The sequence below is a fragment of the Mauremys reevesii genome, linkage group 16, assembly GCF_016161935.1.
Source record: "Mauremys reevesii isolate NIE-2019 linkage group 16, ASM1616193v1, whole genome shotgun sequence".
In the NCBI taxonomy this organism is placed as follows: domain Eukaryota; kingdom Metazoa; phylum Chordata; order Testudines; family Geoemydidae; genus Mauremys; species Mauremys reevesii.
Window position 1 is genome coordinate 44,076,709 of NC_052638.1, and position 27,877 is coordinate 44,104,585.

A 27,877-nucleotide genomic window follows, 5' to 3' on the forward strand; every position below is an offset into this window, starting at 1 on the left:
TTTGCAGATGCAGAGATTGCTATTATGTATGAATTTCAGCAGCAACCACCATGTGTAGTAGACCAATAAAGATTCATTTTCTTTCTATAAGTACATTTTTATTTAACAGCTATACAGACATTTCTATTACCCACAAGGGACATGACAATGAAGAGCACTTTTTACAATGAGGATTTCACAGCTGGGTGTATGTCCACCTATCACTGGGTGGAGTGCATGGGGTACTGCGACGGACCAGAAACACGCGAAGCATGGGTGTGGGGGAGAGTTTGGGGAAGGCATAGAAGGTGTTTCTGTTTGGGTTGCAGGGGGAGACAAGCATGGATGTGTTCCGCCTGCAGCACAATCAGGGACCTCAGCAAGTCCAGCTGGCCCTCAAGCAGTTGTATCATCCACTCCTGCCCCTGTTTCCTCTCCTGGCTATCCATTCTCAGTTTTTCATTTATAGCCTCTGTCAGTGCTCTCTGCTCGCTATCAGCAGCATCAGACAATTGCAGCACCTCCCTGAACATTTCTTCCTTTCTCATCCTGGTTCGTCTCCTTATCAGACAGTGCTGCTCAGCTGGTGGGCAGGAATAGACCCTCAAGGCCACATCTGAAGAAGCTAAAGAAACAATAAACAGAGGCACTATTATGAGTGCACTCACAGCCTTCATTCCTTTCAAGTTACATACACCACTTTCTCACTTTCCCATAGCAGGCCCACAGCACAGCGAGAGCCCTAACCATGGTGGGTTTGGCACAGGGGAAAGAGGCAAGATGGGACAAAGGGCGGGTGGGTTTCAGAGGGGGATGACTACAAACGCCTAGGGACACTACTCTGAATACTGGCACCGTTTTCCAAAGGCGGGAGTGATAGAAGCTGATATCTCACTCCTCAGGGTAACCGGGGATGCAAGGGTGCAGCTTCTGCATAAGAACATAAGAATGGCCGTATCAGGTCAGACTAGAGGTCCATCTAGCCCAGTATCTGTCTACTGACAGTGGCCAATGCCAGGTGCCCCAGAGGGAGTGAACCCAACAGGCAATGATCAAGTGATCTCTCTCCTGCCATCCATCTCCATCCTCTGACGAACAGAGGCTAGGGACACCATTCTTACCCATCCTGGCTAATAGCCATTTATGGACTTAGCCACCATGAATTTATCCAGTCCCCTTTTAAACATTGTTATAGTCCTAGCCTTCACAACCTCCTCAGGCAAGGAGTTCCACAAGTTGACTGTGCGCTGCGTGAAGAAGAACTTCCTTTTATTTGTTTTAAACCTGCTGCCTATTAATTTCATTTGGTGACCCCTAGTTCTTGTATTATGGGAATAAGTAAATAACTTTTCCTTATCCACTTTCTCAACATCACTCATGATTTTATATACCTCTATCATATCCCCCCTTAGTCTTCTCTTTTCCAAGCTGAAGAGTCCTAGCCTCTTTAATCTTTCCTCGTATGGGACCCTCTCTAAACCCCTAATCATTTTAGTTGCCCTTTTCTGAACCTTTTCTAGTGCTAGAATATCTTTTTTGAGGTGAGGAGACCACATCTGTACACAGTATTCGAGATGTGGGCGTACCATGGATTTATATAAGGGCAATAATATATTCTCAGTCTTATTTTCTATCCCCTTTTTAATGATTCCTAACATCCTGTTTGCTTTTTTGACCGCCTCTGCACACTGCATGGACATCTTCAGAGAACTAGCCACGATGACTCCAAGATCTTTTTCCTGACTCCTTGTAGCTAAATTAGCCCCCATCATATTGTATGTATAGTTGGGGTTATTTTTTCCAACGTGCATTACTTTACATTTATCCACATTAAATTTCATTTGCCATTTTGTTGCCCAATCACTTAGTTTTGTGAGATCTTTTTGAAGTTCTTCACAATCTGCTTTGGTCTTAACTATCTTGAGTAGTTTAGTATCATCTGCAAACTTTGCCACCTCACTGTTTACCCCTTTCTCCAGATCATTTATGAATAAATTGAATAGGATTGGTCCTAGGACTGACCCTTGGGGAACACCACTAGTTACCCCTCTCCATTCTGAGAATTTACCATTAATTCCTACCCTTTGTTCCCTGTCCTTTTAACCAGTTCTCAATCCATGAAAGGACCTTCCCTTTTATCCCATGACAGCTTAATTTACGTAAGAGCCTTTGGTGAGGGACCTTGTCAAAGGCTTTCTGGAAATCTAAGTACACTATGTCCACCGGATCCCCTTGTCCACATGTTTGTTGACCCTTCAAAGAACTCTAATAGATTAGTAAGACACGATTTCCCTTTACAGAAACCATGTTGACTATTGCTCAACAGTTTATGTTTTTCTATGTGTCTGACAATTTTATTCTTAACTATTGTTTCAACTAATTTGCCCGGTACCGACGTTAGACTTACCGGTCTGTAATTGCCGGGATCACCCCTAGAGCCCTTTTTAAATATTGGCGTTACATTAGCTAACTTCCAGTCATTGGGTACCGAAGCCTATTTAAAGGACAGGTTACAAACCTTAGTTAATAGTTCCGCAACTTCACATTTGAGTTCTTTCAGAACTCTTGGGTGAATGCCATCTGGTCCCGGTGACTTGTTAATGTTGAGTTTATCAATTAATTCCAAAACCTCCTCTAGTGACACGTCAATCTGTGACAGTTCCTCAGATTTGTCACCTACAAAAGCCAGCTCAGGTTTGGGAATCTCCCTAACATCCTCAGCCATGAAGACTGAAGCAAAGAATTCATTTAGTTTCTCCGCAATGACTTTATCGTCTTTAAGTGCTCCTTTTGTATTTTCATCGTCAAGTGGCCCCATTGGTTGTTTAGCAGGCTTCCTGCTTCTGATGTACTTAAAAAACATTTTGTTATTACCTTTGGAGTTTTTGGCTAGTCGTTTTTCAAACTCCTCTTTGGCTTTTCTTATTACACTCTTGCACTTAAGTAGGCAGTGTTTGTGCTCCTTTCTATTTGCCTCACTAGGATTTGACTTCCACTTTTTGAAGGAAGTCTTTTTATCTCTCACTGCTTCTTTTACTTGGTTGTTAAGCCACGGTGGCTCTTTTTTAGTTCTTTTACTGTTTTTCTTAATTTGGGGTATACATTGAAGTTGGGCCTCTATTATGGTGTCTTTAAAAAGGGCCCATGCAACTTGCAGGGATTTCACTTTAGTCACTGTACCTTTTAACTTTTGTCTAACTAACCCCCTCATTTTTGTATAGTTCCCCCTTTTGAAATTGAATGCCACAGTGTTGGGCAGTTGAGGTGTTCTTCCCACCACAGGGATGTTGAATGCTATTGTATTATGGTCACTATTTCCAAGCGGTCCTGCTATAGTTACCTCTTGGACCAGCTCCTGCGCTCCACTCAGGATTAAATCTAGAGTTGCCTCTCCCCTTGTGGGTTCCCGTACCAGCTGCTCCATGAAGCAGTCATTTAAAGTATCGAAACATTTTATCTCTGCATTTCGTCCTGAAGTGAAATGTTCCCAGTCAATATGGGGATAATTGAAATCCCCCACTATTGTTGGGTTCTTAATTTTGATAGCCTCTCTAATTTCCCTTAGCATTTCATCATCACTATTACTGTCCATGCGTGCAGCTGCAGGCTGAGTCTGTATGCTGCTCACCTGTGTGCTGCTTTGATGCCTGTAGAAGTAATTGCCGATTAGCATAGCAAAGTTACTTACTGTGGGGGAAGAAATAAGGCAGCCCTCCCAAGGAACCTTTGGTAGAGGATTGCAGAGTATCTCCACAAAAGTTTCCTAGAGATCAGTATGGAGAATTCCTGGCATATCCCAGTGTGCATCAGCAAACTTCCGTCGTGTCTCCTCTGTCTAGATGCACAGGGAAATGAGAAGCAGATGCAAATAGTGCTACTGTTGGTTATTTCTATCCCTCTTCTACCATTTGAAAAAAAAATACAGCTCTAACTCATTTCTTCCTACAGTATCAAAGCACAATGAGTATTTACTGGAGCTCTTCTCTCCTGCATCAGGTGTGCCAGAGTGCTGGGGCTACCTAGACCCCCCTGGAGTTAAAAGCGGTCCTGGCTTGCCACACCCCCAGACATCTCTATTGCCTTTCCCCCATCCTCCTCCAACTCCACTTCCCTGTCCACCACTTCATCCTCGGGATTCACTCTTCTGCTTCCAGCCTCCCCAAAGTATCCACAAGGGTCTTGGTGGTGGAGGTGGGGTTGCTGCTGAGGATGGCATGGAGCTCCTTGTAGAAGTGGCATGTCTTTGGCAACGCACCGGATTGGCGATTGGCCTCAGCTCCTTGATCTTTGCACAGCACTGCTGCATGTCCCTCTCGTACCCCTTAAGCTCCATGCCACAAGTAATTTGCCCATAGGTATCAAAGTTCCTATGGCTGGAGCAGAGCTGCGACTGCACAGCCTCCTCTCCCCACAGATCCGACGACTCCAGTGTACTCCAGGCGGGAGTGTGTTTGCTGCAGGTACCCACCATGGTCAGCTGGGAAGATGCTATGTGAGCTGTCTAAACCAAGCAAACAGGAAGAGGAATTTCAAAAATTCTGGGGCTATAAGGTGGGAGGGATGCATGCTTGTGTACCTGGCTGCAGGGCAGCGGAGTTCAAACCAGAGCGGTCATGATGGGCATTGTGGGACACTACCTGGAGGCCACTTAGGGTGACATAAGCAATGCAGTGTCTACACTAACATTATGTCGCTTTAACGTCGTCGCAAAAAGCTCTATGCTTCTCGTCCAGGTGCTTTTATTATGTCAGCGTAGCAGGAGAGTTAAATTGGCAGGAGGAGCATTGCAGTGTCTTTACCTCCACTGTTTTGTTGACGAAAGCTGACTTTTGTAGACAAAACTGTATAGTGTAGACATAGCTTCTGAGAACTTTGCCAGAGCTGAAGAAGAGCTCTGTGTAAGCTCTTAAAGCTTGTCTCTTTCACCAGCAAAAGTTGGTCCAATAATGTTACTTCACCCATCTTGCCTGTCAAATAAATACTCTACAGTTACAATGTAATTACGCTTTGCTTATGCTAACTTCCACTGATTCATATAACTAGAAGCTTAACTACACAAGTGAAATATTAATCCGGAGCATTTATATTTTACACATCCAATTTTAGAACTCAAGCGTATTAACTGAATAATAAATCATGTAATAACCTTACAACTCTAGGAACAAGTCACAGTTAGCTATGGGAAATAATAAGCTGTAATTGACCAGTGTATAAATTAACTGACAATGTTAAATAGGTGACTCAATTCTCCATCCATGAATGTTTCTCTTTTTCCCTTTGCCTGCCACAGTCTCCAGACCTTATGTCTTGATGGGAATTTCCTCACATCCTTGCCAGAAGAGCTGGGAAACCTGCAGCAGCTCTGCTCCCTCGGGCTTTCCTTCAATAACTTCAGTGAGGTGCCAGTGGTCTGTGAGAAACTCACTGCCTTGGACAAACTGGCCATGGCAGGGAACCAGCTGGAAACCCTGAACCTTGGAGTGCTGAACAGGATGAGCCACATCAGATATGTGGATCTTAGGTAAGTGCACTCTAGGTGCTTTGACATACATCAGCCAGAGTGCTCCTCAACCCCACTTCCAGCAAAGGAAGCTGTATAAATGCTATAGCATGTCTTAGGAGGCGTCCTGGGCGGTTGTGTTCTTATTGGTATTTTCACAGCTTGGGAAATTCCACTTTGGAGGGTATTTCAGAGAAAGGCAGGCTAATTGTGCTGTGGCTGAGGTCACTGAGCACTGACCTGTCCTCTGCTGTTCAGTGCTGCTACTCTATCACTCCTTAGTAGGGAACTCACCAGCTTGCCTGGCCTTGCCTCACTTGCTTCTCGGGAGATGAGACAGTTACTGATTTCTAGCCTGTACATTGCTGCAGCAATGGTCTGCTTCATCGTTAGAAAGACATAGTGAGACTTCTGATCAGTTAAGAGACAGGAAAATCTTATAGCTGAATTAACATGTATAGCAAGTGCCTTCCCAGGTTCCTGTGTGACCACGCACAATACAGCTCTCTGTCCCAGAACCAGACCTTTCATCTGTTAGCCTCTGGAAGCTGCCCTCAGCATCGCCTGACTGTTAAAGGTGCTCAGAAACTGAGTAGAGCCAATATTTAATGCAACAGTAAATAGTGGGTGAACAGACGTTGGGACTGTACTGTCTGTACCCCTCCCAGAAAATCCCTCTTCACCAGGACCCTTCCTCTACCTCACTCACCCCTCCACTCCTCTATCCTGAGTTTGATTTCCAGACTGCCCCATGTCCCTGCTTTTGTTTCCCACTTCTCCCTCCTGCCAGCATCTCACTCTGTCCCCCACCTCCCCAAAAACCGTTCAATGTCCTTTTCTCTGATCCTTTATCTTTTGTCTCTGAGTGTTTAGGCTGAACCACCTGAGGAGATTATCTGTTGACAGCCTGGAGGGGAACAAATCTGTGACCCACATGGATTTGCGAGACAATCAGCTGACTGACCTGGATCTGAGCTTCCTTGGCTGTCTGGAGCAGCTGCACTGTGAGCGGAATCAGCTGAGGGAACTGACTCTGAGTGGCTTCTCCCTTCGGGCCCTCTATGCCAACACCAACTGTATGTCCATTATATCTCCTTCACCTGCCTGCTCCCTCCCCAGACCCAGGGAGAGCCCTCCTGTCACCCCCACACAGAAACATAGCTGCTCTAAACACAGGTTGGCGGCTCCCTAGAGTTCAGCCTTACTCTTAGTATCCTGTGGAGCAGTCGCCACTTTAAAGATGGAAACAGTAGCAGCCCAAGGGATTATCCCACAGAAGCTTGTTCTGCTCCTCTGCTCCATCCAGAAAGGGCCTCTTCTCTTGGTATTAGTATTGTTGATGGTGTAGTATTTTATTTACTTGTACACCTCTACCCCAATATAACACTGTCCTCAGGAGCAAAAAAATCTTACCACGTTATAGGTGATCCACCGGAGTGCACAGCCCCGCCCCCCCAGAGCGCTGCTTTACCACGTTATATCCAAATTCGTGTTATATAGGGTTGCATTATATCGGGGTAGAGGTGTAATATCCAATCAGATCAACACCTCATTTTGCAAAGTGCTTCGCAGATAGAGTAAGAGACTAACTCTTCCCTAAAGAGCCTGCCATGTTGGGTAAGATTATCCAACCAAGTATGTGTAACAAACAGAAGGAGAAGGAGGCTAAGGGTTAACAGTCATGGGAACATGTGGCTTCATGGGCACATGCCCAACTTTCGGTTTTTAAAGTTATAAAACAGTAGGTGCAGTTTTTAGGATCTTAATGATATCTGTAATCCCTACTGGACACCTGTCTATCCATTATTTCTTGCTGCCAGGGATGTCATGTTTCAGTAACAACAACAACAAGGAGTCCTTGTGGCACCTTAGAGACTAACAAATTTATCTGGGCATAAGCTTTTGTGGGCTAGAACCCACTTCATCAGATGCATGGAGTGGAAAATACAGGAGTAGGTATAAATACATGAAAAGATGTGAGTTGCCTTACCAAGTGTGAGGTCAATCTAACTAGACAAATCAATTAACAGCAGGATACCAAGGGAGGAGGAAATAACTTTTTGAAGTGGTAATGAGAATGGCCCATTTCAGACAGTTATAAGAAGGTGTGAGTAACAGTAGGGGGAAATTAGTATTGGGGAAATTAGGTTTAGGTTTTGTAATGACCCAACCACTCCCAGTCTTTATTCAGGCCTAATCTGATGGTATCCAGTTTGCAAATTAATTCTAGTTCTGCAGTTTCACGCTGGAATGTTTTTCTGAAGTTTTTTTTGTTGAAGAATTGCCACTTTTAGGTCTGTTGTTGAGTGACTAGGGAGATTGAAGTGTTCTCCCACTGTTTTTTGAATATTATGATTCCTGCTGTCAGATTTGTGTCCATTTATTCTTTTGCGTAGAGACTGTCCGGTTTGGCCAATGTACATGGCAGAGGGGCATTGCTGGCACATGATGGCATATATCACATTAGTAGATGTGCTGGTGAACGAGCCCCTGATGGTGTGGTTGATGTAGTTAGGTCCTATGATAGTGTCCCTTGAATAGCTATGTGGACAGAGTTGGCACCAGGGTTTGTAGCAGGGTTTGGTGTTTTTGTTGTGTGGTATGTAGTTGCTGGTGAGTATTTGCTTCAGGTTGGGGAGCTGCCTGTAAGTAAGGATTGGCCTGTCCCCCAGAGTCTGTGAGAGTGAGGGATCGTCCTTCAGGATAGGTTGTAGATTCTTGATGATGCGCTGGAGAGGTTTTAGTTGGGGGCTGCAGGTGATGGCTAGTGGTGTTCTGTTACTTTCTTTGTTGGGCCTGTCCTGGAGTAGGTGACTTCTGGGTACCCACCTGGTAAAGTGAAGAAACAGATTGACAGAGCCCTACGGTGTCAGTGCTGGGGGGGATCCACCTGCAGCCCCACTGTCAGAAGTGACCTTAATTGCTGCAATCCTGCCGTGGCCTCACCAAGCCGTGGTTACCACTGCAACACCCTCATAAAGTGACTCCTGTGCATGATACGTTGCCATTGTAACAAGGCAGCTTCCTGCGGCACCAATACCTGCACCATGATTTGAACCTCACCTGCAGCATTACATTTTCTAGCATTGTGTTTCAGTACTGAGATGGAGAGAATAATGTGACAAATTTAAATCAAATTATAAGAGCTTCTTGTGGACTTTTGTTACTATCTATGAACGTGCTTAACCATCCTTAAGCATCTCTCTCTCTATATACAAAAAATGTAGCTTTTGGGAATTAGCTTTTCAATTTTTTAGTTAGGCTGTTCCTCACTTGTCTAGGTTGATGAGCCTTCCACTGAGTACAGCCTCCTGCAGCAAAGTGAACTTTCCTGACTGGTAGAACTCACTGACACTTCTCTCTAGTTCATCATGCTTTTCACAGGGAGAAGAAGAAATGGAAGTGAATTTCTGTAGCATCTTATAATAAGAGTTACACATGGAAGGATGTCTGTGCAGATTCTCGCTTTAGTCTGTGGCATTGTTTTTTAAAGTACTGATGTTGGGTTGTAGCAAGAATGATCATTTTTGATTTGCCATGTTCACTAGCCTTCCAGAGCAATCCCGTCTCTGGTGCTTTGATTAAATGGTACATGCCCTCAAGTCATTCTCATTTTGCTGCTGTTCCTGAAAGAGTGAGAACGGTTCTCTTGCTGCCCTGTGTGCTGCGCTGCATCATACTAGAGAAAAGAATCCTATAACCACCGCAGTAGAAATAATAATCTCTTGGAATACCCTTTTAGAGAAATATGTAGTTCTGATACCTGAGGAGAGAAGAACTGCAGCCTGGCTCTTCATACCATGGGCTTTTCCTGTCTGCAGATGCAACAAATGTCTGTCTGGGCACTAGAGATTTTCCAGCCTTATCTGGTCATCCTGAAGGGTTGGCACTTGATATCTACCCTAGTATATTTCTGGGAAACCGTGTTTGTGTCTCTGCTGTTCCCCTTCTAGCAGTCTGGACTCATTACTGTTTGCTTTATTTGATCAGGTCTGATGACTGTAAATGTTTATCCTGTCCCTAGTCTGCTGACCTGCCTAGAAATCTCCCGGTAAGTGACGACACACAAAAGGATACAAAGTGAAATCCTGGGGGGGCCTGGAGCATTTCCTGCAGATTCTCTGGAATCCAAGTCCTGGGCTGCGTGTATTGAGTGACACAGGCACTCTCTCTAGGCTTCTTGGGAAATTACAAGGAGAAACTTGATCATTATCAAATCTATGTTTTGCATGGATCTATCAAAGGTCTTTGTATAGTGACTTCCACTGTTGCACGGGATCCGTCTCTTCAAAGACTTCTGCTCTTCTGTCCCTGAAAGGATGCTCAGTTGGATTTTTCTGTCCCGTTCATTTTAAATGCCACTTTGTTATTTCAGGCCTTTTCCATCCCCAAAACTTGCCTTTGGAAGATAAATCTTTGTTCCTTAGAGCTCAGCCCTATAGCATGCCCTTCCCCCATGTGCATGTTGGCTTCCATGGGAATTCTACCACAGTTCAAGGGATTAACATAAATGCCAATGCCTGAGTTTTCATTCCTCAGAAGCTCTGTTCATGTAGGAGGTAAATATGCTTCTGGAGTTAAACACAGCAGTGATTGGATTTGGCTTGTCTGTATGGGAGAGTTTTGTTAGTATGCTGGTGTAATTAAACCAGTATGTAAACTACTATAACTGCCTATCGGGGATTTCTCTTCCAGAACGAGAGTGGGGTTTTTCTGTTTACTTTAAACCTCTTCCAAAGCAATATTAACTATACTGCAAAAAGGCATTCTGGTACTGGAGTAAGTGTGTCCACATGAAGAGTTATACCGGTATAACTTCAGAGAATTCTTTCCTGGGTGCTGGCTGGTGAGTCTTGCCCACATGCTCAGGATTTAATTGATCGCCATATTTGGGGTCAGGAAGGAATTTTCCTCCAGGGCAGATTGGCAGAGGTCCTGGAGGTTTTTTGCCTTCCTCTGCAGCATGGGGCACGGGTCACTTGCTGGAGGATTCTCTGCAGCTTGAGGTCTTCAAACCACAATTTGAGGACTTCAATAACTCAGACATAGGTTAGGGGTTTGTTATTGAAGTGGATGGGTGGGATTCTGTGGTCTGCGTTGTGCAGGAGGTCAGACTAGATGATCATAATGGTCCCTTCTGACCTTAAAGTCTATGAGTCTGTGAACTGTATCAATTTAATTCATACTGTAGCTTTTACCTATATACCTTTCCTATGTAGACAAGCCCTTAGTCCCATTTCTTGATGGTGTTGGGAGCTTTCAGTTCATCAGATGATTTCTCTAAGTTCATGAAGCAACTTCCATAATGTCCAAATGTTCCTCTGCCTGCCTCCTAGAGGAAATGAGAGGGATATAGTTCTTCTTTGAGTGATAGTCTGTATACATATTCAACAGTTGGTATTTGCTTGTCCAGTATGCACATGTCTCAACTTCCTATTCAGCAGCATCCATTAGGGTGATACATGCTTCCTTCACATCCCCATTTGTTCCAAGAAGAATATAAAAGATGGGGCTATCCAACCACACCCAGTTCCTTCTTACTGCTTGTGGCATGGGTCAGAGCAGCTCACTTTTGGAGCAAACGTACCTGTTTCTCATTGTGCATAGTTCTTATAGTTGGCAGTTAGTAATAGTGTTAGGTTTTTACTTTTTCCAAACTTGGGTTCTTCAGCGAAGAAAAGACTTCTCCTTTACTGAAAGTTTGGTACTGATTGCCTGCCTGGGAGACCACAAGTCCTCAGACTTTAAGAGCTGCCCCTCATATAAGGCCATTATCTCCTAAACAACGATCATGCAAGGGGTCTGTTCCACTTCAGCAAGGAACACGTTTCAGACCATTGCAGAATCTTTATGCCCTTCTCAAAGCGACCCCGCAGTTGAAGGATTCCCACCTAAGGGCCTTCCTGATGGAGCAATCTCTGCGTTGAGACTCTGATCCTGGCTTCCAGACATTGAGACTCTCAGGGGACTGGAGGTCATCAAACTCAGTGCTGGTGGCCTCTTCAAAACCTCCCAAGGTACCCTTAAAATCCTCCTCATCTTCTAGGAAGCACCTCTAGGGATTTACCTGGACTTTTGATATGGCCCTCCCCACCGATGCTGTCCCAGTTCCTGGAACCAACAATGTCAGCACTGTTGCCTCCATGATCCTCAGGGCCAGCTAGATCAGTACCTTCAGCACCAAGTGGGAGGGCACACACTTTCACAGAAGAAAACTACTTCTCATCCTCATTCACATAGCACAAGAACCAGGGTCAGCCAATGCAATTAATAGGCAGCAGGTTTAAAACAAACATAAGGAAGTACTTCTTCACACACCGCATAATCAACCTGTGGAATTCATTGCCAGGGGATGTTGTGAAAGCCTCAAGTATAACTGGGTTCTAAAAAAAATTAGATAAGTTCCTGGAGGATAGGTCCATTATGGCACTCATGCTCAGGGTGTTCCTAACCTCCAACTGCCAAAATCTGGGAGTGGATGACAGGATGGATCATTCAATAATTGCCCTGTTCTGTTCATTTCCCTCCAAAGCATCTGGCACCAGCCACTGTCAGAAGACAGGATACTGGGCTAGGTGGACCATAGGTCTGACCCAGGCATGAGTACAGTACTAAGCCTGAGTACAGTACTAACCCCACCCAGAGTTCAGAACCACAACAGCAGCAGCCTTCTCCCATGCTACAACCACAAAACCCGGAGTAGCTGATACCAGCTAATTTGTCTTAGAATCATAGAATATCAGGGTTGGAAGGGACCTCAGGAGGTCATCTACTCCAATGCCCTGCTCAAAGCAGGGCCAATCCCCAGACAGATTTTTACCCCAGTTCCCTAAGTGGCCCCCCTCAAGGATTGAACTCACAACCCTGGATTTAGCAGGCCAATGCTCAAACCACTGAGCTCAGTCACTGGACGAGACGCTTATACCACACCAAGTGATGGTCACTCCAGAAGACCATAAATCATCCAGGACTTGATGAGGCATATACCAGCAACTATAGAGATTCCCACCAAACAAGTACATGGCCCACTGCACAGGCTGCTCAATATATTACATATATCGGTACCATGTTGCGTAGCAATCATGATAAACAAGGACCTACTAGATCCTGCAAAGACCCTGTGGCAGACACCAGCATCATTAGCGCCAACCTCAAAGTAGGCTGATAGATAGTATCAGGTGCTGACCTATTCATACCTGGTACAGGGATCACTAGTAGTGACTGTTTCAAATGAGAGAATGTGCCACAGCTACCAGAATTTGGCTGCAAGCATAAGGAGCCTAGACTTTCTTGGTAGGAAATTGTACTCAACCTTGAGCCACCAAATAAGGATATTGAACTATCAAGCAATCATAGCAAAATATGACTACCTTGGCTGGTGTTCCGTGGAATGTTTTTTTGACAACTGGTGCAGGAATTCAGAAGTGAGTTCTAAGCCATCCTGACGGGCAATTGGTTGCCAAGACAGCTCTACAGGCAGCATTGGACGCTGTGGATATGGTCCTCAGGGCCATGGCAACAATGGCTATAATGTGCCATTCCTCACAGGGGATACATGACCATAGGCTTAAAGGGAGCATCCATGACTTTTGAGTGAGCCAAGTAAAGATCCCACATAGGGAGTGGATCCCTAAATGATAGACAGTCTAGAGATGCCCCTCAGGCATCCATTTGCCATTGAGTGTGCAAATACTGATTGATCACTTGGTGGATGGATGACTGATATGGCAGTCAAATGAACTCTCAGCAAGAGACCTGTTTCAGCTGGTATAGTTATTCCCACATAGCCTGGAAATATGGTGCTGGTGGGTCCAATTGGAGAATCTCATCCACTTAGAGGGGGACTCTGCTGTAGTCTCTCTTTGCATAGGCTCCTCATTTCTGACTCCAGTGAGAACTACCGCTTGAGAGTCATCAGCTGCGGAATATGTATACAGGCTACCACTCAAAGAAGAAAAGAGGCTACTTACCTGTAAAGTAATTGAGGTTCTTTGAGATGTGTAGTCTGTATATGTATTTCATCACCCACCTGCCATCCTTGCTGCTTCAGAGTCTTCACAAACCACTAAAGATGGCAAAGGAACTGGATGTAGTTGGGTGACTCCGCCCTTTATACTCTCACCAGAATGCACAAGGATATGAAGAGCACATACGCCACCCCAACTGACACTGCTAACTAGAAAGTTTTCTAATGCATGAGCACTGGGCGTGCAAACACCAACTGTGGCATATGAAGACAGGCTACACACCTTTAAGAACATCAGTATTGTACATGTAACTAACCTCTTTGTACTTCATATTAAGTGTTCCCCTTCCCAGGGAGTGGGTAAATACTTTGTTTGAAAAGTGCTTTGAGTATGTCAGTTGCTATATGAGGTCTGGGTGTGGTTAGGGCTGAACGTTTATTTGTAAAATTTCAAGTAGTCAGATAACCCTGTGTTTCCCCTCTCAGCCAAATTGTCTCAGGAGAGGGGGGAATTGGTTACTGAGAGGTCTAATCTAATCGTTGCCTCAATTTCTTAGGGTTTATGGCAAGTTTAGCTCCATAGACTTTGCCCAGTTCTAATTGTTTCACATCTAGGCTGCAGAGTTCTCAAGTGACACCTCCGCTCACCCCATGCTATCAGAACAACATTCTCTCATTTTGTTGATTTATACTTTCCCTTAGTATAGAGGCAGCTGAGAAAAATAGAAAATAGATTTGGAAAGGCTAAATTGGTGAGATTGAGACCTATGGTTCATGGCTATAGCTCCTTGATAGAAATAGTCTGCCTGGATTTTCATGAACATAAAGTAGAACCTGATGCCAGTCTGAGTTTAGGATTGATTAGGCCTCTCGATAAGAGGAGTGAGAGCAAAAGATTCTTCTGAGGATGCTTCCTGAAACACAGAGGCTTTCCTGTGTTGGTGCTCTGAGAGAGAGTGCAAGTTGCAGTTCCTCGGCTGAATTCTCTTCTATGGGACAACTCTCTCTTCAGCCCCTTTCTCATATCTTGTGGGCAGAGGCAAAGCACAGTTGTTCTTTTGAAAGAGAAGAGAGCAGTGAAGAGAGTGAAGCATCTCCTCGTAACAGAACAGACAAGCATGAAAGGAAAATGAACATTTCCCAGACTAGAAGCCCCTTTAAACCAGCTTGGTGTGACTAGGTGACTGTCTGCCTTTCAGCTCTTGGTCACTAGTTCAAAATTCAGTGAGTAGGAGTTGAAAGCTGTTACGAATGGCTGTTTATTGGACCATGATGTAAAAACCTGGGGAAGGGAGATATCTTAGCCCAGGCCCCAGTGGGCAGGCTACCTTCTTGTTCAGTGCTAATTTGCCCCTTGTTCTCAGGTCTCAGCAGAGAGACCAAAGACTGAATGGGCCATGGAATCTGGCCTCTCCTCTCACTCTAGCTCTGGGGTGAAGTGCATCAACATGCCAGTATAGGGAAGCTTGCCCTGCTCCTGCCACAGCTATGGATAAAACATCATGCCATGAATCAGCACTCTTTACCAGCCCTACACTCACTGGTTTTGTTTTAAATGAGTTTGAATGAGAACTGGTGTGTGTGACTGATGCTACACTGTTGTTTCTTTTTCTTTGGGTTTGTCTCTTGTGCTATTTTATATTTGGGAATCACTAGAGTGTCCCAGCAAAATCTCCACGTGATGGGTTATAGGTTCAGTAGAATTCTGGTATCTTGCTGTCCCTCCTTCTCTTATGCTTTCCATTTCCTTTTCTTAGTAACCAGCTGCTGTGTATCCCTGACTGGGCCTGTGAAGCAAAGAAACTTGAGGTTTTGGATATGAGCTACAATCTCCTCACAGAGCTTCCATCAAGGTAATAGCAAACCCCCTTCTTGGCCAAAGCTGGGACTCCCTCTAGGATGTGTGTATTGGGGAAAAAGAGTGATAGTACTCTTCTATACACCTCTCCTCCACCCCAGCAATGTTTCACTTGCCTGTGGTGCCAATATGTGGTGCCACGCTGTCTGGACTGTGTATATGTTCAAAACATTCGTAGATTTTTAAGGTCAGAAGGGATTGTTATAACCATCTAATTTGACCTCCTGAATAACACAGGGCAGAGAATTTCATCCAGCGATTCCTGCATCTACCCCAACAAATTGTGGTCGAACTAGCGAGTATATTGTAGAAAGATAATCCAAGCTTGATTTTAAGGCTTCAAGTGCCGGAGAATCTACCACATCCCGTGAGTAGATTCCAACTGCTGATTATCCTCAACAATAAAATGTGAGCCTTCTTTGGAGTTTGAATTTTGCTGATTTCAACTTCCAGCTGTTGGATCTTGTTGTACCTTTATCAGATAACTTACAAAAGCCCTGTAATATCAGGAACTTCTCCAAGTGTAGGTTGTTTTAGACTGTTGCCTGTTTTCTATAAATTACTCTTAATCCTTTTTTTCCCTTCAACTAATTAAGGGACCGAATGGCTAGGAAGCAGTTCTGCAGAAAAGGACCTAGGGGTTACCATGGACAAGAAGCTGGATATGAGTCAGCAGTGTGCCCTTGTTGCCAAGAAGACTAACGGCATTTTGGGCTTTATAAATAGGGGCATTGCCAGCAGATGGAGGGACGTGATCATTCCCCTCTATTCGACATTGGTGAGGCCTCATCTGGAGTACCGTAACTCCTCACTTTTAAAGTCATCCCGGTTAACGTTGTTTCATTGTTACGTTGCTGATCAATTAGGGAACATGCTCGTTTAAAGTTGTGCAATGCTCCCTTCTAATGTCGTTTGGCAGCCATCTGCTTTGTCCATTGCTTGCAGGAAGAGCAGCTGTTGGAGCTAGCTGGTGGGTGGTTGGAACCAGGGTGGATCAGCAGCCCCCTATCAGCTCCCCACTCCCCTAAGTTCCCTGTGCAGCAGTTGCCCAGCAGGCTATCAATTGCCAGCAGTTCAGCTGTCCCTCCCCCCACTGCCATGTGCTGCTCCTGCCCTCTGCCTTGGAGCTGCTCCCCAAGACTCCTGCTTGCTGTGGGGGCAGGGGGGAGGAAGACGAGGGCTAATGTCAGGGTGTCCCCCTCCCCCCTGCTCCTGTGCCCCGCTTACCCCATCTTCCATAGAGCAGGGGGGACACATGACAGAGGGAGCTTCGCTGCAGCTGCAGTCTGGTCTCAGCTTGCTGATCTAATCAACAAGGCAGTGTACTTCTGACCCCACTCTTCATACTTAAAGGGGAAATGCGCGCACACACACACACACACACACACACACACACAGTCTCTGTCTGCCCTCCCTCCTTTCCTGCTGCCTTGTACAGTAGAATGTGAGAGTTAACCCTTGAGGGCTCAGCCAATTGCTAGTTCATCATTTAGCAGTTAAGGCAGTGGTCCCCGACATGGTGCCCGTCACCGGGGCATTTATGTGCGCCCGCCTAGTGCCCAGCAGGGGAAAGAAGCCGCGGCCCCGCGCCTGCCGCGGACAGAGAACTCCAGGGCTGCAGGCGCGGTGTTCTCTGTTCCCAGCAGGTGCGGAGCCCGCCTAGTGCCCAGCAGGGGAGAGAAGCCGCGGCTCCGCACCAGCTGGGGACAGAGAACTCCGGGGCTGCAGGCGCCAGTGTTCTCTGTCCCTGGTAGGCGCAGGGCCCGCCTAGTGCCCAGCAGGGGAGAGAAGCCGGGGCCCTGCACCTCCTGGGGACAGATTACTCTGGGGCTGCGGGCGCCAGTGTTCTCTATCCTCGCGGCTTCTCTCCGGCTTCTCTCTCTCTCTGGATTCATATATTATGTAATATTAAATATGATGTTTTTCATATTATTTAATGTACAAATACAAAATAAGCCTTGAAAAATTGTTGGCGCCCGCCACACTCTTCTGAAAACATGAATGTGCTACTGGCTACAAAAAGGTTGGGGACCACTGAGTTAAGGCATTCCCTGGAAATATCCCACCCTCTGACTCCTCCACCTCAACCAAGCTTCACAATCATCATCACTGTGTACCAGTATTAAATTGTTTGTTTAAAACTTTGTGTGTGTGTGTGAGAGAAAAATTTCCCTGGAACCTAACCCCGTCGTTTACATTAATTAATACATTACATAATACATTAATTGGATTTGCTTAACATCGTTTCACTTAAAGTTGCATTTTTCAGGAACATAACTACAACGTTCAGTGAGGAGTTACTGTACTGTGTCCAGTTTTGGGCCCCACACTACAAGAAGGATGTGCAAAAATTGGAAAGAGTCCAGCCCTAACCCTAACTTACAAGGAGAGGTTGAGGGAACTGGGATTGTTTAGTCTACAGAAGAGAAGCATGAGGGGGGATTTGATAGCTGCTTTCAACTACCTGAAAGGGGGTTCCAAAGAGGATGGATCTAGTCTGTTCTCAGTGGTAGGAGATGACAGAACAAGGAGCAATGGTCTCAAGTTGCAGTGGGGGAGGTTTAGGTTGGATATTAGGAAAAACTTTTTCACTAGGAGGGTGGTGAAGCACTGGAACAGGTTACCCAGGGAGGTGGTGGAATCTCTTTCCTAGAGGTTTTTAAGGTCAGGCTTGACAAAGCCCTGGCTGGGATGATTTAATTGGGGATTGGTCCTGCTTTGAGCAGGGGGTTGGACTAGATACCTCCTGAGGTCCCTTCCAACCCTGATAGTCTATGATTCTATGAAGTATGATCACACATGCTGTTCTTGGTTCCTCAGGCTTGCCACTATCTCATTGGAGTTCAAAATCAGTCACAAGCAAAATTAAGTGAGAGGAAATATTTAAACATGAAAATACAAATGATAATTTGGAATTATTTAAGAATGGTTTGTTAGATGCCCAAGCCCCACATTCTTCAGTCACAAAAGAAGGCTACTTCAGTTAAAAAAAAAAACCCAATAACAATACATCCTGGCTAAGAGGGGAGGTGAAAGAGGAAATTTAAACAAATGGAAAAGCAGAGAGGCTGATAGCAATGAGGACAAATCAGCAGTTAGGAAATACAGACAATTGATAAGAGAAGCTAAAGGTATCAGTGAAAAAAAATCTTTGGCCAGTAAGAAGGCATTCTTTAAATATGTCAGGAACAAATTAAATCCTACCAGTGATAGAGGTCTAATACTAGGCAGAATTGTAAACTATCAGCTATGATGCAGAAAAAGCAGAGGTATTCAATAAATATAGGCGTTCTGTATTTGAAAAGAAGCAGGATGATGTGTTCTCATATCTCAAAGTGATGATGAAATAGATTCTGTTTTATCAGTATCTGGGGAGGATGTTAACCACCAGCTGTTAAAGTTAAACATTTTTAAATCTGCAGGGCCAGATGTATTGAACCCATGAATATTAAAAGAATTGTCCTAGGAGCGCTCTGAACAATTTGGCTTGATTTTTAACAAATCTGGAAACACAGAGGAAGCAAAAGCTAATGTTGTGTCAATATTTAAAAAGAGTAAAGAAGATAACTCCGAAAATTTTTGATTGGCTGGTTAACCTGATGATGAACCTGGGCAAAATCATGAAAAGGCTGATATGAGATACAGTCAGTTAAGAATTAAATTATGGTATCCTAATTAGTGCCAGTCAACATGGTCTTATGAAAAATAGTTCTTGTCAAACAAACTTGATACCATTTTTTATCAGATTATAAATTTGACAGACAAAGGTAATTGTGTTGACATAATATACTTATTGTAAGGCATTTGAACCATGACATTCTGATTAAAAAAAAAACCACTATACAAAATCATATTATATGTATTAAAAACTGGTCAACAGATACAGAGAAAAAGTAATTATAAATGGGGAATCATCATCCAGTGGAGGTGTGTCTAGTGACATCCCTCAGGTATCTATTCTCAGCCCAGTGATGTTCAAAAAACGTTATCAGTGATCTGGAAGAAAATATAAAATCATTGGTGGTAAAGTTTGCAGATGACATTAAAAGTGGTAGAGTGGTAAATAATGATAGGGACAGGTTAATTGTATGTGCCAGCCTGGATTGCTTGGTTTGAAGGGCTCATTTGAAGAATGTATTTTAACACAGCCATTGGCATAGTCCTGCACTTCATAACAAGGGCTGTTGGTCACATTTATATGATGGAGGACTGTATCTGGAAGAACAGAGATTCTGGAAAGGAATTACTGGGACATGATAACGAGTCGAATGTGAGCTTCTGGTGCAATCCAATAACTAAGAGTGAATTAAATCCTTGGCAGGAAGCAGTGGGGGGACCATTACTGGATACTGTATCCAGTTCTGGAGTCCACACTTTAAAAAGTAGATTGACAAATTGAAAAGGCTTCAGAAAAGAGTTACAAGAATGATTTGAGGTCTGGAAAATATGACACCTAGCCAGAGACTAAAGAAAAGCTCAATCTATTTAGAGAGACAGGGAGGGTGAGATAACAGAAGTTGGTCCAATCAAAGATATTACCTCACCCACCTTGTCTCTCTAATATTCTGGGACCAACATGCCTACAACACTACCTCAATCTATGTAGCTTATTGAAGATTAGGTTAAGAGGTGACTTGATCGCTATATGTATTTTCCTACAGGGGCAAAATATTTCTGATAGTCAACAGCCCTTTAGTTTGGCAGAAAAAGTTATAACAAGATCCAGTGGCTGGAAACTGAGGCTAGGCAAATTCAGAATAGAAATAGTGTGCAAATTTTTAACAGAGAGAAATTAACAGAAACAACTAACAAAGGGATATGATGGATTTTCCATCACTTGAAGTCTTTAAATCAACATTGGATGTCTTTCTAAAAGATGCACCTTAGCTCAAACAGAAGTTACAGGGCTAGAATTTTGGGATGACAATCTATGGCCTGTACTATGCAGAAGGTCAGAGCAGTTGATCATAATGGTATTTTCTGTCCTCCAAGTCTGTGTATGTTTTTGGGCAGAGCTTATAGGCATAGTAAATGCATGGCAAGGTCCAATGTGCCCAGAGCTATGTGATGATGATAGTATCTCAACTTTAATTTCAATTCCAATTATACTTAATTCAACCCAAGGTACTTAAGGAACTGGCTGAAGCATGCTCAGTATCATTAGCAGTTATCTTTAAGAACTCCCGAAGGATGAATGAGGTCCCAGAAGACTGGAGAAGGGCTAACATAGAACCTATCTTTAAAAAGAGGAACAAAGAGGACCTGGGAAATTATAGACCAGTCAGCCTAACTTTAATACCTGGGAACATACTGGAACAAATTATTAAACAATCAGTTTCTAAGTATCTGGAAGATAATGAGGTTATAAGAAATAGTCAGCATGGTTTTCTCAAGAACAAATCATGCCAAACCAACTGTATTTCCTTCTGTGACACGGTTACTTCTTAAGTGGATGGGAGGGGGAAGCATGAAGAAGTAGATATGATATATCTTGATTTTAGTAAGTCTTTTGACACAGTGCCACATGACAATCTTATAAGTTAACTAGATGAAATTACTATAAGGTTGGTGTACAACTGCTTGAAAAACTGTACTTGCGGAGTAGTTATCAATGGTTCACTATTAAATTGGAAGGGTGTATCTAGTGGGGTCCTGCAGGAGTCTGTCCTGGGTCTGGTACTTTTCAATATTTGCATTAATGACTTGGATGATGGACTGGAGATTATGCTTATAAAATTTGCAGATGACACCAAGCTGGGACAGGTTGCAAGCACGTGGGAGGGCAGGATTGGAATTCTAAGCAGTCATGACAAATAGGATAATTTGGTATGAATTCAACAAGATGATATTCAGTAAAGACAAGCGCAAAGTACTTAGGAAGGGAAATCAAATGCACAACTACAAAGTGGGAGTAGTTCTTCTGGAAAGGATCTTGGGATATATAGTGGATCACAGATTGAATATGAGTCAATAATGTGATGCAGTTGCAAAGGGCTAACATCATTTTGGGATGTGTGGTATGTAAGACACAGGAGGTAATTGTCCAGCTTTACTTGTCACTGGTAAGGCCTCAGCTGTAGTACTGTGTTCAGCCATGGGCACCACACTTTAGGAAAGATGTGGACAAATTGGAGAGAGTCCAGTGGAGAGAATCAGAAATGATAAATGGTTTAGAAAACCTGACCTATGGGGAAAGCTTAAAAAAAACTGGGCAGGTTAATGTAAGAAAAGAAGACTTAGTGGGGACCTGACAATAGTCTTCAAATATTTTAAGGGCTGTTATAAAGAGGACTGTGATCAATTATTCTCCATGTCCACTGGAGAAAGGACAAGAGTAATGGCTTAATCTGCAGCACGGGAAATTTAGGTTAGAGATTAGGAAAAACTTCTAACTAAAATGTAGTTAAGCTCTGGAACAGGCTTCCAAGGGAGGTTTTGGAATCCCCATTGTAAGTTTTTAAAAACAAGTTGGAGAAACACATATCAAAGATGATCTGGGTTTACTTGTTTCTGACACAGCACAGGAGGCTGGACTTAATGACTTCTTGAGGTGCCTTCCATCCCTACGTTTCTATGATTCTACTGCTCCTCATAGTGGCAATGAAATACTTGGGTCATATTTTCAAGGTTAACTGATGCAGTAACGTGTGTCTCGGTATGCAGAGGGCTTGAAACAATAGTTCTGAGGTGGAGAACTGCCCTGGCTGTAAGTGATGCAGAGAGCGGACCAGCAACCTCTAGAGCAGAGGTGTGACCCGTGGGACTGTCCTGCCTGGCCATTGAGCTCCCAGCCAGGGAGGCTAGCCCCCAGCCCTTCCCCCACTGTCGCCGTCCTCCGCAGCTGCGCCGCTGCGTGCTCCTGCTGAGCAGTGTGGCAGCGTGTCTGGCTCCGGCCGGGCGGCACGGCTGCCAGACATGCTGCCCTGAGCGGCATGGTAAGGGGGCCAGGGCCAGGGGGTTGGATAAGGGGCGGGGGATCCCAGGGGGCAGTCAGGGGACAGGGAGCAGGGGGCAGTTGGAGGGGGAGGTCGGGGATGGGGGGGGTTGGATAGGCGTGGCAGTCCGGGGGGGGGGCTGTCATAGGGAGGGGGTGTAGATCGGGGTCAGGGGATGGGGAACAGGGGTTGGATAGGGGTGGGGTTCCAGGGGTGGTTAGGGGCGGGGTCCCAGGAGGGGGCAGTTAGGGGACAAGGAGCGGGGGTTGGATGGGTCGGGGTTCTGAGGGGGCAGTCAGGGGGCAGGAAGTGGGAGGGGTCGGATGGGGGTGGGGTGAGGCTGTTTGGGGAGGCACAGCCTTCCCTACCTGGCCCTCCATACAATTTTGCAACTCCTGTGTGGCCCTTGGGCCAAAAAGTTTGCCCACCCCTGCTCTAGAGCCAGGGAATAAGTGCTAGAGCAGACCAGGCTCCTGAAACCCTGAGGGTCCTGCACTCCTGTCACTGCTCGGGGAAGAGGGCCACCATCTGCAGTACAAGGGCAAGGGCCTCCAGGCTCTTCTGAGTAGATGAAAGCAGGAATAGGCCACTAATGACTGCTGCTGGCTCCTCCTGGAAGCCAGAGGAGAAGGTGCCCCACCCCAGAGCAGGTGCTGTATGAGGAGAATTGGATGTTACACCTTCATCCTTGGAGCAGGGAAAAAATTATGCTGGAACTCCTCAGCACCATTCACTGGTGGTTCCCAAATAAGCTGTCACCTGCAGTGGCTTTCAGAGCTCCACAGTGTGATGATCTCTTCCTTTCCTACATGTTGTCATGAAAGAGATGCCAGCGTCAGCGCTGTTAACTGAATTTTCTCACTGAAATTAATGGGGCAGTTTACACCTGTTTGTTATTTTGGGCTGTCTGCAGACTCAGGTAGACATCACTGTAGTGGTTACACTCAGCTCAACTTTCTGAAATTATCTTTGCAGTCATTAGGGATAGAGACTTGGGTTGTTTTTTAAAGAAAAGCTGAGGTTCTGGAGCATGTGATGGCAGCCTCAAAACCACACTGGGTTGTTGATCCAGCACAGTTTGAGCCCAGAATCCCTTAGTCAGCATTGAGAATAGTCCCTTCTGTCAGGAGGAGGAAGTCACTAAATTCTAGTCCATCCTTTGCTGTTCCATTCCTCCTTCATCCTATACTGTGAAGTATGCTCAACAGTGTATCTATATACACATGCCTACAGCACAAATCAGCGATCTCCAGATACGTGTACAGTAGCTTGGATAGAATTGCAGGGGCACTCAGATACGTGTGTGTACACAAAGGTAGGAGCTTGCCCGATCACACATGCCTCTCACTCTTTGCATTATTTAAAATTCACTGACCCAGGCAATGTAATGTTCTTAAGCCCTAATTTTGTTTAATAACAGGATTAAAGACCAGGATCTTTCTGCTGTGGGGCTCTGAAAGAAGGGTGAGCCAAACTAATTCAATAAGCTCTCTGTCCTCCTAGGACCCTGAGTAGTTTGAGTCTTCGGAAGTTGATGGTGGGACACAACCATGTGCAGAGCCTTCCACCTCTGCTGGAACACATTCCCCTGGAGGTGCTGGACCTCCAGCATAACCTGATCACTAAACTCCCGGAGATGTTCTTCTTCAAGGCTCTGAAGTAAGTGGCAGCAGAACACATTTTATTAGGATAGAATCTTTTACCTAACTGGTGAAAGATCAGTTTCCTCTGGCTGTCTCACCTTTGGAGCTGTAAAGGGTTATTGTGCTGCTTGCGTGACTGACCGTGCCAGGTTCTGGGGCTTAATTGCCTGTTGAGTAAGAGGTAATAGGACAGATTTGTGTTTTATGATGCAGTATTCCAGGTGCCAAGGGGAGAAATCACCCAGCTGACTGCTGAGGGAATCAGGTTTCTGTATAATAGCAGGAAAGGTGAGTGTAGTCTAACTCACCAGCCCACCAAGGAAGTTGCCTGTAGTTATTGTTGTTTCTCTACCATGATTCATATGCACATAGGAACACAAAATTCCTGCCCTGAGGAGTTTTCATTCTTTGACACCAGTATATAAGTTTTTGAGGTACAAAGGAGAAAGCAGACAGGCACTTGGATACCACTGTGATAGGTGCAGTATAAGGTGTTAAGGGCAGAGAAGAGATACTCACTGGAATGGAATAATCCTAAATAAAATAAAACACAAGCTTTATACTCTCAAGTGACTGTGAGAGCCTCCTGCACTCAGCTTTTTTCTACCCATTCCCTGTGTTATCTCTCAACTTAGCTTGCAAACTCTTCAGGGCAGGGACTTCCTTTTTTTTGCAAAGCACTATGTGCATCTCCAGTGCTATATAGCTAGTCATTTTTAGGGTCATAGATTTTTAAGGCCAGAAGAGACCATTATAATTGTCTGGTATGACCTCTGTTATCATAATGCGGCCCTAGCTATCTGTCCAGGTTCTCATATGGCTTCTGTCACTGTCGTATCTGATGAAGTTGTTTGGATGGGATGGAACCTAATGTCTCTTAATCCGTTGTTGTTAGTCTCAGGTACCTGAATATATCTGCCAACAGCCTGGAGTCCTTGCCATCTGTTTGCCCTGGGGAAGAGAGTCTCAGCGTGCTGCAGCTACTTTACTTGACCAATAATAACCTCACAGATCTGTGCATCCCTGACCTGGTGGGACACCCAAACTTACGGGTCCTGCACCTGGCAAACAACCAACTGCAAACCTTCCCTGCAAGGTAAATGCACACAAAAGGTGGGGAAAGGTAATGCTCAGCTAACAGGGCTAGAATCAATCAACTCAGCTGGTTTAGAGTGAGTGGGAACTGGTAGGAGATTATCTCTCATTGGGAACTGGTAGGAGATTATCAATGTCATGGTGAGATGCTGTGCCTCTGATATGTGACTCAAGATTCACTTCCTCCCAAGCATCCATCAGTATCCCTCAGGATAGTGCTGGCTGCTGTGGTTCCCATACTCCTAGTACATGCCGATCGTGGTGGAGGTGGGGGTGTATGGCTGGCTGAGCCTGGGGTGGCTGCATTGCTAACAGCAGTGGGCAGTGTACTTTACAGCGGCTGTTGATGTGAAGGCTGTTGAATCATACTGTTCATACAGTCATAGATTTTCAGGCCGGAAGGCCGTTCTGATCATTTAGTCTGACATCCTACATACCTCAGGCCATATAATTTTATCCATTGATTCCTACATTAAGTTCATAATTTGTGGTTGAGCTAGAGCATCTCTCTTAGAAAGATACCCAGTTTTGATTTAAAGACTTCAGGTGACTGAGAATCCACCACATCCTTTGGTAAGTTGTTTTGATGGTTAATGACCTTCACTTTAAACAAAAAAAAAAAAGTGCCTTATATCAAGTCTGAGTCTGTTTAGAGTCAGCTTCCAGCCATTGGATTTCATAATGCCTTTGTCTGTTAAAAAGCCATATAGCATCAGAAATCTTACCCCCTGTAAGTACTTCTAGACAGTGATCAAATCACTTCTTAACCTCCTGTTCAATAAACTAAATAGATTGACCTCAGATCATTTGGTTGGCTCTTCTCTGAACCCTTTCCAGTTTTTGAATATCCTTTTTGAACTGTGAACATCAGAACTGGACACACTATCCCAATAATGGTCTCACTAGTGCTGTAAGCAGAGGGGATAACTACCTCCCTACTTCTTCTTGATAGTCCCTGCTTATACAGCCAGGGATCAAGTTTCCCCTCTTACCCACAGCATTGGAATTGGCATCTCCTGTTCAGGTGGTTATCTACCATGACCCTTAAATCCTTTTCAGAGTTACTACTTTCCAGAAAACAGTTCCCCATCCTGTAAGTGTGACTTGTGTTCTTTGTTGGTGTATGACCTTGCATTTGTTGTATTTGAACAACATGCACGTCAATAAGCCCAGTGTACCAAGTGATCCAGGGCAATCTCCAGAACGGACTCGTCCTTATTACTCTTTACTACTCCACCAATTTTGTGTCATCTGCAAACTCTACTATAAGTGAGTCTTTATTTTCTTCCAGATCATTGATAACGGTATTGAATAGCATTGGGCCATCAACAGACCCTGCAGGACCCAACTAGAAAAGCCCCTATTGGATGATGATTCCCCATTTAGATTTATTTTTGGTGATTTATCAGTTAGCCAGTTTTTAATGCATTTAATCTGTTAATGTATGTGTTGTATACAATGTCTTACAGAAGTCTAAGTGTATTATGCCAACACATTTATCTGTGTTATCCAAACTTGTAATCTCATAAAAAAACTGTATCTAGATTGTTTGACAAGACCTATGTCCATAAAACCATGTCGACTGGCATTAATTATGCTACTATCATTTAATTCTTTATTGATTGTATCCTATATTGGCCTTTCCATGATTTTGCCTAGAGTCAGTGTCAAGGTAATTAAGCTATTGTTTCATGCCATTTATCCTTATTTAATAAAACATTAGTTTGTTTCCAGTCATCTGGGACTTCCCCAGCATTCCAAGATTTGTTAAATATCTACACTAGTGACCCACAGAACTTCTCAGTCAAGTCCCTGGAAACTCATGGGTGCAAGTTCACTGGTCCTGCCGAGTTGCCTGTGATGAGTTTCTCTTCTGCTTTCATGCATGTAGGAGCCAGGAGCAAAGGAATCAGACTACTGGGCAAATCCTGGCCTGACAGTCCCTGTTCTCACTACCATGTCTCCTTGGACTTGCTGGCTATCTCCTATCCATAAATCAGAAGCACAGCTAGTAAGCAGCTGAACCTTTCCTTCGGCTGCTTCTCTAGTTTCTCCTGCCCAGGGAGCAGATTAACCCTTTGGGTCCTGTGCCTATGAATTCTGATGGTGGCAGGTTCTGGCTCATGAGATGTGCTACTTTGGATTTCCCCTTCAGCAAACTGAGCAAACTGGATCAACTGGAAGAGCTGAACCTGAGTGGCAACAAGCTGAAGACGATTCCTACAACGATAGCAAACTGCAAGCAGCTGCACACACTTATTGCACACTCAAATGAGATCAGTATCTTCCCAGCGATCCTGCATCTACCTCGTATTCAGGTACCTCTGAAGGGTGAAAGGCTTCAGGAAATAGTTGGGGTGGAAGGATAACAGTGGAATTGCTGGGAGAGGAACTGCAGGCTCCAGCATTAGAGATGCAGGTCCCATAGAGGGTATAATATGTGAATCCTATATCTATTCTGTTCCTTCTTGTTTGTCTCCTCTCTAAATTAAAGTCACAGACTTTTCATTCCCTCCTTCATATTCATCGTCCATCTCTGAACCCCCTCCATTTCTATCATTTATGAGACATGAGGAGCAGAAATGAACCCAAGTCTAGCTGAGAGTGTCCTGCACATATCTGTATGGGGCCCAAACACTACATTTCCCACCACCTCTGACCACCATCCCCATGGGGCACTGTTACTACATTCCACCCCATTTAGGATCTCCCCGCCAACTCCTAAGAGCTCTGTCATTATATAAGAACATAAGAACAGCCATACTGGATCAGATCACAGGTCCATCAAGCCTAGTATCCTGTCCTCTGACAGTGGCCAATGGCAGATGCCCCAAAGGGAACGAACAGACAGGTTATCATCAAGTGATCCATGCCCTGTCACCCAATCCCAGCTTCTGGTAT

At 44.6% G+C, this 27,877-nt stretch overlaps 1 protein-coding gene and 1 long non-coding RNA gene across 5 annotated transcripts in view; one reads left to right on the forward strand and one right to left on the reverse strand.

Moving 5' to 3' along the window:
• Nucleotides 1–27,877, forward strand: part of PHLPP2 (PH domain and leucine rich repeat protein phosphatase 2) — a 118,463-nt gene that overhangs the window by 69,319 nt on the left and 21,267 nt on the right. The window contains exons 8-14 of one of the 4 annotated variants that reach the window (XM_039502691.1): nucleotides 5,270–5,500; nucleotides 6,353–6,555; nucleotides 9,470–9,530; nucleotides 15,203–15,298; nucleotides 23,742–23,897; nucleotides 24,777–24,977; nucleotides 27,132–27,294. In XM_039502691.1, the coding sequence (XP_039358625.1) occupies nucleotides 5,270–5,500; nucleotides 6,353–6,555; nucleotides 9,470–9,530; nucleotides 15,203–15,298; nucleotides 23,742–23,897; nucleotides 24,777–24,977; nucleotides 27,132–27,294 (1,111 nt within the window). The remainder of the gene's footprint in view (nucleotides 1–5,269; nucleotides 5,501–6,352; nucleotides 6,556–9,469; nucleotides 9,531–15,202; nucleotides 15,299–23,741; nucleotides 23,898–24,776; nucleotides 24,978–27,131; nucleotides 27,295–27,877) is intronic. The other 3 variants (XM_039502692.1, XM_039502693.1, XM_039502694.1) reach the window with 3 other exon arrangements.
• Nucleotides 160–5,330, reverse strand: LOC120384268. The gene is made up of 3 exons (XR_005588720.1): nucleotides 5,204–5,330; nucleotides 3,668–3,814; nucleotides 160–604 (listed from the first exon to the last, which is right to left on the reverse strand). It is a non-coding gene; the product is annotated as an uncharacterized LOC120384268 (long non-coding RNA).